The sequence below is a fragment of the Fringilla coelebs genome (assembly GCF_963513975.1).
Source record: "Fringilla coelebs genome assembly, chromosome: 4".
NCBI lineage: Eukaryota > Metazoa > Chordata > Aves > Passeriformes > Fringillidae > Fringilla > Fringilla coelebs.
In genome coordinates, this window is record NC_140032.1 from 11,986,941 (window position 1) to 11,999,265 (window position 12,325).

The 12,325-nt window shown below is 37.2% G+C and overlaps 1 protein-coding gene across 7 annotated transcripts in view; it reads right to left on the reverse strand.

The window, feature by feature from the left end:
- Positions 1–12,325, reverse strand: part of KIAA0232 — a 65,102-nt gene that overhangs the window by 30,921 nt on the left and 21,856 nt on the right. For 6 of the 7 annotated variants that reach the window (XM_084205039.1, XM_084205037.1, XM_084205038.1 and 3 more), the window contains exon 3: positions 1,570–1,707. In XM_084205039.1, coding sequence (XP_084061165.1) covers positions 1,570–1,707 — 138 coding nt within the window. Of the gene's footprint in view, positions 1–1,569; positions 1,708–12,325 lie in introns of those variants that run through there. The other variant, XM_084205040.1, reaches the window with a different exon arrangement.

The following is a 12,325-nucleotide window of genomic DNA, read 5'->3' on the forward strand; positions in this document are numbered from 1 at the left end:
AAGTTATTTTTCAACCTTTCAGATCTTATGTATTTTTATCTTTTCAAAACTATAGTTGAATAGTTTCTTCCCTTCTCTGTTAAAGATTATTAATAAATTCACCTCCTCCTTCCTTTTGCTCTGCAACTAAATTTCTCTATATAACATAAATTTAGTTCTAAGTGATGATTCTTGATTTTCAGCTACGTGGAGATGCATCAAGAGTGCAATTTCTGAAGTTAAGAATCAATCATCAGTATTCCTGTAGTCTATGTATGAAACCTACATTTTATTGTTCATAAAATGAGTATACAAAGACAAACATATCCTCAAGAAAGACATTGCTTCTTGCAATTATTTCTCTCTATTTGCTTCATATTCAAATTAACTTCTATGGTAGTTGGAGTGCTGACCTCAATATTCTGTAACTTTGAGAGCAGAGCGAATTATCAACAAATTCTACTTTGCATCACTTTGTAGGATAAAAAGTAATGGGAAAATGGGAGGTCAGAAACCTCCCAGTTAGTCAATTAGCAATTTAGTAACTGAACAAATACTCAAGTAGATTCACAGTGAGCTAGAACGTGATGGTAATGCTGCTGAAGGTGGTGGGAATAACCACCACATCTTCCCCACTTCCTTGATTACTTTTCCACAGCCTTACTGGCACAAGAGCCTGTGCCACAAATCTGACCAGGAAACCTCTCTGGGTTAACATTTCCTCTGCCCCAACCAGGTTAATCTCAGGAAACTGATTCACTTTCCCAAACCAGTTGTCCACATAACCACCCAAATGCTTGTGCAAGCACAAGCTATGACTAGGAAGGTGTGGAGAGCAGTAACGCAACCAAGCTGCAGAGGTGGGGTAGTTTCTTCTTACAGCAGTGACAGATCAGAGCATTTATAGTTCTGTAAACTAAAAAAACAGTTTCTCATTTTTGCTGTCTGAAAAATCTCCCTGGAGAGATTCCTTTAACTTGTGCTACAGATCATTCCTTCTTTTTAAACATTGCCTTCAACTGCCTCTCCCTTTGCCCACTTTTCTGCTCATCTACAGAGTATCTGCTGCCTCTGCTATCTTCCTTCACCTCTCTTCACCTGCTCTAGTCAGTGCACTTCACTTCCACTCAATCATGTAATCTGGAAAGTTAACACTTGCTACTGTACATGGCTTTTTATTTAGGAATTCTGGATTACATATGTGGCATGCACAGAGCAAGATGGCTTCTGCCCACATATTCCAGTCCTTTTTATCCACACACAACACAAAGTCAACTTAAAATTTTTAGAATTACCTTTATGCAAAGATTTGTGGTAATTTCAACTCAAACTGGTGCCCCTAACAAGAATAGGGAAGGGTTTACAGAAAGGAAAGCATGACACCACATAGTACAGAATCTCTTGTGAAATCATTCTAACATACACTGATATCATGATTTACTATATAAAAATAAAGAATTCTTGGAGAACTCTTGGCAAGCTAGCATTTAAAAGAAGCCACAAATTAAAATACAAGCATCACAAGCAAAATAAATCTAGCACAAAGAAGGACATAAAGCCTTAAGAATCTATTAAATAGTCCAAACTTACTTCATCAGAAGCAGAGCGAAGACACTGGACAGCAGCCTGTTTTTTCATTTCCTCTAGTGTTAGATCAGAGCACTTTTTCTTACTCTTTCCCCATTTCTTGTAAGCTCCCTTTTCCCAGCCCAGGAAGATGTCATTCTCCTAAAATCAAATAAAGAAATTACATTATTTAAATACATTAATATCTCAGTACTATAGCAAAGCAGGACTACAAATAACATACTGAGCAAAAAGAAACCAACCCCTTTCTATCTGCTAAAAACTACTTTTTGCCAAATTAAAGATTAGTTTGATTACATAAAACTTGCACTTACTACTCAGAAAAGCACATGCATCTTTCACAGGACATGGAGGCAACTCACACTTCCCTGTAATATTTTCCAATTTTTGCAAAGTAAATCCACAAAGGCAATTTTATGGCCAACTTATGGTTGAATGTATTACTGTAAATTACACAAAATATGTTAGTTTCACTGATCTCTGAAATAATAAGAATGAAAAGCAAGTAATTCAGAGAGTTAAGATCAAACTTAAGAGAAAGTTAAACAAGCCAGAAGAAGAAAATGCAGTGTTAGATCCTGAAGCCTTCAACTCAGTGTTAAAATGAACATGATTACAGCTAGAGATAGCAGTAGCTATCATAAAATAAACCTGAACTACTTCAGAAAAAAATTCAAGTAATTGAGAAGTGAGGGTGAGTAGGCGGGGTTGGCTACTAACACGTGTAAGAACGATGAAGAACAATAACATCAGAGTAGAATGCTATTGTATTATATGCAATCATCTGAAGATACAGCATCCCTTTGCATCCCTTTTATATGGCTTTTCAGAATTTACAAACTTTATTACCAGACTTGCTTGTTCTTCACTGTCTGTTCACGTACATATACATGATTTGCCATTTTCATCTCATGAAGTAAGTATTTTGGCTGTCAGTAAGATAATCTTTAACATCTTAAAATGTATGCTTGTCTAAAATTGTCTTCTCCAAAGAGATCCACAAATATCTGATGCTTTTCAGCCTACCTGTTTCAACCTTTTCCAAGTACCTGTTACTGCTTCCAAAGAAAACCAGGCTAAGACCTACCCTCATTTAAAAGAATTCCTAATTCCCCATGGTTTTAAAACAAAGTAAAACAAGTTGTCAGTGCAGATAATTGTTCCTGTGCAATCAAAGAACAAGATGGGAAAAAAAAGGGTGCCAACAGAGACCAATCCTATGCAGAAGCAGCCATCAAAGAGCTGCCACTTGTGACTTCATGAGAAGGAGCAGAGCAATTCGCTGGATTTACTGCTTGAAGTCTTATTTGAGCACCAAAACTGGAGAATTGCATTTAGTGCTGAAAGAGCAAAAAGCTACCAGTCACTCTGATTTTCCCAGCACTTGTGCAAGTTGCCAGTGATTCACTTAAAACCAAAAATTTGAACAGGCTACTGCACTGTTATTAGAAGGAATAACAAAAGAAATCATAAAAAAGAATAAGAAAAAAAAAAATCAGAGAATAGGTTTAAAAGACTGTGCATATCTACAATTCATTATTAAAAAAAAAATTTAAGTCTTTTCCAAAATTGCAGTTTATATATATCTTTATAAAATGAGGCTGCAGAACACTCTAACTCTTCCCAATATTCATGGGAAAGAAAACAAACTGATGAGAACCACCTACTCCCCACCAGCTCCCAAAACCCCTCCAGCTCATTCACATGGGCACAGCTGCAGATAAATAAATAGAGACCCATCTGTGTGGGTGAAGATCCAGGTACACCAGCAAATTTGCACTGGGTTAACTTCATTTATTCTGATTTTATGTGGAAAGTTCACAAAGACAACATCTGCAGTGGGAAAACATTCCTAAAATGCTATGTATTACTGTTTTTCTCTATGCTAACAAAGGTTTGCTTTGTACTGATAGATCACAGCTTTACCAACTATCTGTCAGCAGAGCAGCAAGAACCTTCATGCTCACAGAAATTTATAAAGCATTTCATTCAGTCCTTCACACATGTAATTTCAAAAATATCTGACACTTGTCTACAAACTTTGTCAGGTTTCAACTTTTAAAAACTGAAAAATCTCTTTTAAGAGATATGCAGTTTTTTCAAGGGGGAAGGGAAGCTAAACGGAATTCTCTCTCAGGCCCCCACCCCAGAGCTGGGTTATCATGGTCTCATCCCTCCTTTCAGAGTGAGTGAGTTGTTTGTGCACTCTGGGAACAACATGGCTTGTCCTTCAGGATGCAGCAATTGAGGACATAGCTCCAACAGAATTCTCGTTTTCCTTCTACCTCTTTATATGATACACACAAAAAAAATTTTGGAGACATGGTTTTCAGTCACACCTGGCTGCCAAGTTTAAAACTTGAGTTTGGATTTTTTTTCCAGGACAAACTCATAAGTTTCATAGCCTCAGATTTTACAAAACTAGCAAACAGCACGGATTACAGCTATTCCATGAAAAATTTTGCAGTTTAAAATCTTCATCTAAACTACAGTATTTATCAGCACCACATATGTATTGGATATAGCCTATGTTACTGAGGATCTTGCACCTTCTGTACACTAATCAAACACCACACCCATAAAACCCTATAGAACAGTGAAGAAAAAAAACCTTAGGTATAATTCTTGCGTAACAAGACCATTCTGGATCAAAAACAAAAAGGTTTTACAAAGCTCACATTAAAGTAAAATGCCTGAGAAACAAGGACATGGAATACACCCTTAGAGAGTGAGTTTGTAGAACATGAGATGCAAACAGAGCGATCCTCTTCTTTTATGATGACTAAGTTGTCAAAAAAAAAAAAAAAAGACAACCCAGTAGTAAATCCCAATGGTTTAAATTAGTTAAACAAGTCTCTTAATTTTTTCCCCCCTCTCTTTTGCTCTCTGTCTTCAGCAGGTTTACTCCTTAGACTGAAAAGTATCAAGTCCATAACAAACAGGAAAGAAAGCAGCTCAGCAAAACATTCTGTATGCATGAAGACACGTAAACTACTTTCTCCACGTGGAAAGAATAACCAAGGACTTCTGATCTCTTCACCTTCACAGATGCCTTCCTTTACCATGTTTTCTAACAGAACTAGAGATTATAACATAATGCTCATTTTAATGCAAGAGCTCTACACTGATCACTGAACTTTTCACAAAAGCAAAGACACTCTGAACTTACAGATTTTATAAGTGCACATACACACAGAAAAAAACCTTAAATTTTGCTTACAGAGCTCAAATATTTAAACCAGACTACCATTACCTACATTTTCAGGAGATGACCATCCAATATTAAAGAAGTATCAACAGAGAGCTAATGCCCTCTGGATATTGAAAAACCCCCAAGTTTGTATATCTAAACTGCTATTTAAATTTCTACTCTTCAGAGTCCTACGATCTCCTACCTACTACGTAACTAGATAACTATGATAATTTCAATCATGAAGACACTGAAAATGCAGTTTCCTGACAAGAATAATTCAATAAATGGCTAAAAAAATATAGATGAAGTATCTGTATTCTTCACACTAATGGTGCAGTCACAGCCCAGAAAGACAACTCTGTCCTGGGCTGTATCCAAAGCAGCGTGGCCAGCAGGCAAAGGAAGGTGATTCTGGCTGTCTCATTCTCATGAGACCCCACCAATAGTACTGCACCCCAGCTCTGTTCCCAACATGAGAGGGACATGGACCTCTAGAACTGGGTCCACAGAAGGGCCTCAAGAAGGCTGGAACACCTCTGCTATGAACACAGGCTGACAGAGTTCTCTAGATTGTTCAGCCTAGAGAAGAGAAGCCTCCAGGGGGAATGTCTCTAAAATGAAGGCAGGCAGGTATAGATTAGATATTAGAAAGAAATTCTTCACTCTGAGGGTTATAAGGCACTTGAAAGGTTGCCCAGAGAAGTTGTGGCTCCCCCTTCCCGAAGGTATTCAAGGCCAGGCTAGATGGGGCTCTGAGCAACCCAGTCTTGTGGAAGGAATCCCTGCCCATGGCAGGGGGCTAGGAACTAGATGGTCTTCAAGATCCCTTAAAAACCAAACCATTCAATGATTCCATGACAAATAATACCCAAAACAGAACACCACTGCCTCTTTGAGGATTTCACAATTGAGATTTGGGGAAAATTACAACAAATCACAAATTATTCAACAATGTATAAAGACCTTCAGTGATCTTGCCTGAAAAAAATGCTTCCATTAAACTGAGATTCAGGAAAAACCCTCATAGATTGCTTAAAGCCACAGTGATTGATACCTTTTCATAATGAAATTTATTATAAATACTGAGAAAGGTCTGGTGGGCCAGGATCAGCTTAGACATTCCTTACAGGCTGCCTCAGACTGAGACAAAGAGATAATACATAGATGAGACAGTTCAGGAAAAAAATGCAAGAACATTGGCTAATATGCCCCAAAGGAAATGCAGACAAAGGGTACATTTCAGAGAGCAGCATAAGTTTTCTCCGTGGCAAAAAAACATAGCTAAACACAGAACAGAGAGGACCAGGAAACGTCCTTTAATGTTAGATAATAACTCCAAATCCAGCCATTATCATGGAAAGAATTCATCTAAGACTCATAGTGAAAAAACAGGGAACCATCTAGCCACTACAGTCACCTCTTTCCCAGATGTCCCAACCAGAACATTATAACCCTGCAGAGCCTCACTGTAACAGAACAGCTGATAATGTAGCAGATCACAACATGCACTGCTATGACCTCAGGGTATTCGGGACTGATGGCAGGCAGGAAAGAATTCTCCTTACCAAAACTAAACAATCCAAGTATAAAAACCTGTAATCTGAATTTCTGCCAATTATAAACTTTTGCTTATAATCCTACCAGTTTGAAAGGGCAGTCTATGTGATGTTCAGTAATTAGAAGTAACTTCTAGGCTAAAACTAAGGAGGAGAAATTTGTCACACCCACTCCAAAGAATGAGAGAACATGCAAATTCTGCATCTGTTAAAATGTTTGTTGAGCAGATTGCCTTTAGACTTTTCCCATTAAAGTAAAAGCAGAAAAGAAGAAAATTTAGCAAGGCTATAGCCAGAGCTACAAAGGCATCGTTTTACTTACATGTCTGACTTACACTGCAGAAAAGAAAGCCAGGAACTCAACAGAAACTGTCACTACAGAGTCAAGGTGTCTGAAAGGGGCATGTCATGACTGGAGAAGTTATTTCATAACATTTATGGTTGCTTTCTTGGCTTTAGAGATAAAGCTGTGTGTCAAGCATTACAGACCACTGCAATCATCTGATTTCAGAGAATATAGGCAGCACATGTCTATGCTTGGAGAAATGTGACAAGTGTACTGCCATGCAATGACATATACCCAAAGAAAACAAAGGAAGTATCTCAATTACGCCCAGAAATCTAAACAGGACAATTGTATCAGCACAGAGATGACTGCAAAGAAATCCTGACTGTTAGGAGGACTCACCAACCTGGCCCTTGAGCTTCCATCTCTGCTTTGTATTATGTAAGGCTTTGTGAGAATACATTAGTAGTCACAACTTGATAAAAAAGGAACGAGCAGCTCAACATGATCACTCACACCAATACAAACACAGCAGAGAGTGTGGAAATAAAGTTTCTCAGATAAGCACAATCCTTGAGAATGAATGTTTTTTTTCTGCACTGACACACAAGCTGAAGCTGACTGCCCTGGAACCCGCACAGTTTGCATGAGCCTATTCTGAGCTCCAATCCCTGCCACCACAATTCCCATCCCTAAAACAGAATAGAGAATACAAACTCACAGTCCATGATACTCCAAACCTGTCCCATATCTATCAGTCACTGGCCAGAGAAATACAGAACAGCTTAGTTACTGCACAATTAACAAGACAAATGCCAACTAAAAGTCAATAAATAAATTTCCTGAGCCTCATGCTTTTACAGTAAAGACATTTCAGCCATCTTCCATTGCTTAAGTGAAGAAGAATCCATATCCACCTAATTTTTCTCAAAAAACTAATATTGTACACAAAAAATTACTTCCCAAAATTTGAATTATATAGCTCTCGGCTATAGTACCCCCTTCCTAGAGAGGGATAGAGGGCAGGACCACAGCTAAGTTTTCCTCTATAAACTTTTAAACTTAATTATCTGAGCTTTTGGAAAGTGGTTAACCTTTTGTATGAATAAGCTTTATGGGCATATTAATTTCAAGTTATAGTACTATTTTCTAAATAAGATTAATTGGTCCTTTCTTCAGTTTACATGTTTATGTATGGGAAGAAGAAGGGGGCTACTCCCATTGCTGTAAACATATACATTTGAGTAATCTAAGGATTTCAAATTAGTAATATAAAAAAGTACAGCCAAAAGTCTTGGTTTCACAGCTCCCCCTCCTACCTACTCTTTTCTTCATACACTGATTCCCACAATTTTAAATTTACATACCTAATTGGGGTACTGACTAAAAAACTACGGTCAGAACATTTTAAAAATTGTTCCTACAGGACTGCTTAATAAGCCGTATAAGCTTATAAGTATAAGCTTAAGCTTATACAGCTTAATAAGCAGTAACAAAGATACAAACTAAACAGAAAATGCTTTGCATTCAAGAAATTTATTTCTACTTGTTGCTGGTGAACTTTGAAATTTACTGACATTTGTGTACAGCAGTCACACAGCATTTCTCTACTGTAGCTGAACCCATTCTGCATATTTAATGCCTCATCAAAAAATGTGTTTGAATGACCCAAAAGCATTTCTTAGGGATGACAATAGAAAAGGTGTAATTATACTAGAAGCAGCACTGTTATTTTTGTGAAATAGGATTACTAGCCAGATTAACATTTAACACATCGTTAGTAGAGTGCAGAGGACCAAATCTTCATTTCTCCTCCTCTCTTTGGGTTATGGATGAGACATACAAACACAAAACACATACAAAACCACACATCCTCTTCCACCCAAAATATACATGGGAAAAACTAGTATCTATTACTAGAATATAAATCCAGACATCAGGTCCCTCTACTGGGTTAATATGGGATGGCAGGAGAACTAACAGCACATTCCACTGGATCTGGGAACCCAGCAAGTGCATCCCAAGTTCAGTCACCAAAGTGTCCTCTGTCCTTAGCACAGGCAAGCCAAACACAGACTAAAGTTGGCAATGATATCCCCATCCCAGGGCAGAGGAATAGGCCAAAATCATTTATGGACTTAAAACCACAAGGTCCAGCCCTCAAATATATCGCATATAGGCTGAGGTGTCCCTTCTGCTGCTCTCCTTTTCTCTTAACATAAAAAAGAAAACTACATTTTGGACTTTAAATATGTAAATGACAATGATGAAAAAGCAAGAATAAAAACTATTATCAGAGTCAGTGGATAGTTACACTTCTGATAGTGTAACTATTATATCTTTTTATGCCTCCATATAAAAGAGTTCCTGAATGGAACTACTTCAAATCAGTCAACAAATAATTATTCTTCCTGCAAAAAAGCCTCTCTGTTAAAAATTGAAAAATCAAAAGCAAAAATCTGAACCTGGTCACAAAAGTACATAGTTTGCAGTGCAATAGCCAATTAATTCTGAGAGTTAGGAAAACATCGTCTTAAAAAAAAAAAGGATTTTACTTTTGAGGTTCAGAAAAAAACTGTTAACTTCCAAAAACGAGTCGAAAGAAGTAGATCAAAAGCAACAGAAGACACTTGATATGAAAAGTATGCATAACAAATGCATTTCGACCTTCCTGCTGCAGACCAAAGGCTTACAAACAAAGCCTTTATCTCACAGTGTCTAGCTGTTGGGGTTAGGTTTTGGGTTTTTTTAAATAAAGGCTCTATAAGGGAGAACAGTCCACAGGAACAAATCTATAGCTCTAAAACATAAATTTATTATATTCAAAATCAGTTAGGCTTACAATTAGTATGTGAAAGATACAACACGGAACACTGATGTTAATACCATATAAAGAACGATCAATGAAATAATGTTTCACACAAAGTATATTTTAAGGCAATGCCTTCTGCTTCACACAGATTATATTATCTTAATACGAAATTTACTGTATCATAAACTGGTTTGAGAACACATGTATCTACAAATATATTTTTAAGCAGCACTTAAACAACAATCAAATCTTCAAAGCACCTAGTTGGTTTGCTACTAGGAAACTAAGAGCAAGGTATTCTGATCAATAATTAGTCTAGCGTGAAGTCAAAAGGCTGTCTCACAATATTTAGATCTCCACCAACAGCAATTCTGTGGGTCCCCAAAAGTTAAAAACTTGACAGCAATTTCATGATTTTTGCTTAATTTATCCAAAGTAAATTCAGTAAAAAAATGCAAATGGCGAAAACATGTATACTTGGCAGAAACATTCTGCACTTTACTGACATTGAACAGTCTGTAAATCCACACAAATTTTATGAGGTTTTCCTTAATGGACCAAGAGTGACTAAAAAGTTATCTATCTCAGCACAAAATACCAGTGATTTCCAAACATTTTGAAGAGACGACTCACAGGCTCAAAAAAAAAACCTAACCAAACTGAACCAAGTAAACTCCCTAACACACTCTCTAAATAATGAATATCTTTTATAGCATTGTTCAAAGATTTCTTTAGTAATCTTTAGGCCATGTAGACATGTAATATATGTGCAAATCAATTTGAGAATTGTTCTCTAGAAAGATGGTGCACAAGCAATATCTTCACTTGCCGGAAAAAAAGGGCAAGTCTACCACTGAAATCCTTACCTGTCTTCTGATACAACAAACCTCAACTAATCACAAAACCCTCAAAACTATTTCAGTGAACTGTATCACAGGAATCAAGGAAAATGTGCAAATCCAATTCATACTATCTTTGTATTTTCTACTCCGTCAGTCAATACTGGGGAAAAAAATCCCAAAGAGCCTCCTACTTCTACCCACTTAACCCCCCCCCCATCAGCAATATCATTGCTGCCAAACAAACCTGAGGGGAGAGGGAAATTAAAAAAAGGAAAAAGGAAAAAAGAGTACACAGTCAGAATGAAGTACTTAAGAACTTTTACATCTTGAGCTCTAAGACTCACTTCCAAAAGTAGTATGCTTGGATAAGAATTGTGCTCCAGATGCCAACAATAACTCAGTTACCTTCAGTACTTGAGTATTTCAAAACAAACCAACATGCATTTAAAGTGTGTATATTTAGAGAATTTGAGAATTTTACAGTAACTCTTGATAGGTATGAATAACACATGTATAACCATAGCAGTCCTGAAGACCCTGGTACCACAGTACAGTTTACCATAAACAAGATTCCTTTCTTGGAAATTCTCTATTCCTTTGAAATACAGCTGGGCAAAACATACTGGCTTATAAATTTTCCCAATATTTTAATAGCTATTTCAGCTTAAGCCAATGAGCCAGAATAGGAACTGCAAACATTCCAGTAAAATTTGGTTGCAGTGTACTAGGGTTTTACTTCCACCTATGTTTTCTGTATTTGCAAAAATCTGCTATGAACTCTCTGGAAACTCATGACTTACCAATCTAACATTTTGTGATTCTGAGCCTGAATCCATATAACAATACCCAACAAAGACCATTCTAATTGGGCAAGGCATAGATGTAACACCACTAACAAACCCAAACAAAACCCAAACAAAAAAATCATACCCTTACATATATACAAATAATGGGGAATGAAAACCAACACAACCCCCCCACACACATATCCTTAGTCTTATCTTCTATGCAGACATCAAACTAGCTCACTGCACAAAAAAAGATAATATTGGAGAAAGTCACACAAATCTGCACCAGAGTAACACTGAAGAAGACTGCATCAGAATCAAGACCAAAATCCACATATTAAATATTACTAACAGAGCAGAAGGGAACATCCTGCTTATTTGCAAAAATAACCCTGAAGATCTAATCAATCAAGACTTCCATAGTCAATCAAGATTCCCATATTCCTTTGAAATTCTTATTTTAACTGTAAACAGAAGTGACTGATAACGTGACAACAGTGATATCTTAAATAGCTGTGTATACCCAGTAAGGTTGGGAATGGGTTTTCTTACTTATTTTTGATATTAAATTTTTTTGTACTTACCTGACAGAACCTCAGTCCAGACTTCAGAGTTCCATTTCCCTGCTACACTTGATGACACTAGAACACTACAAAGCAAGCACTGAAGGAGGCTCCCTGAAGCAACTAAAGCAGTGCTAATGATACCATCAACACCCTGAGGTGGAAAGACCTTAATGACCATCTTCACTTCAGCCTGTAACATTTCTAATGAAGATGACAGTATCTGTAAGATTAAGACTTCCTAAATTAGTCCTCTTCCCTCCCACCCCCGCAAAAAGCAAACTGCAACGGATTGTTCCTATACATAATCCCATTGTGAGACTATACATTCCTTGTAACCTGCTCTAAACAGAAGCCACTGCTCTATTTTGAGGAAAAAGGGATGGCTACTAACTATCCCAAAAACAGAGCACAAAAAGCAAAGAATCACAGAATCACATTACAGCTCAGGATGGAAGGGACCTCAAAGAATCATGTGGTCGAGTCTTCCAAAGGAAAAGGAAACTAGACAAGATTATCTAACACTCTACTGCATCTCAAAAACCTCCAGCAACAGGGATTCTATCACATTCCTGAGGAGGTTGTTCCAGTGAATGACTGTTCTCACTACAAGAAAACAGAAAAAGAAAAAAATTCTCATATCAAGATGAAACTGCCCCCAGTGCAACATGTACCCATTGTCCCTCGTCTTCTCCATGTGATTAGACTGCTTCAGTCCT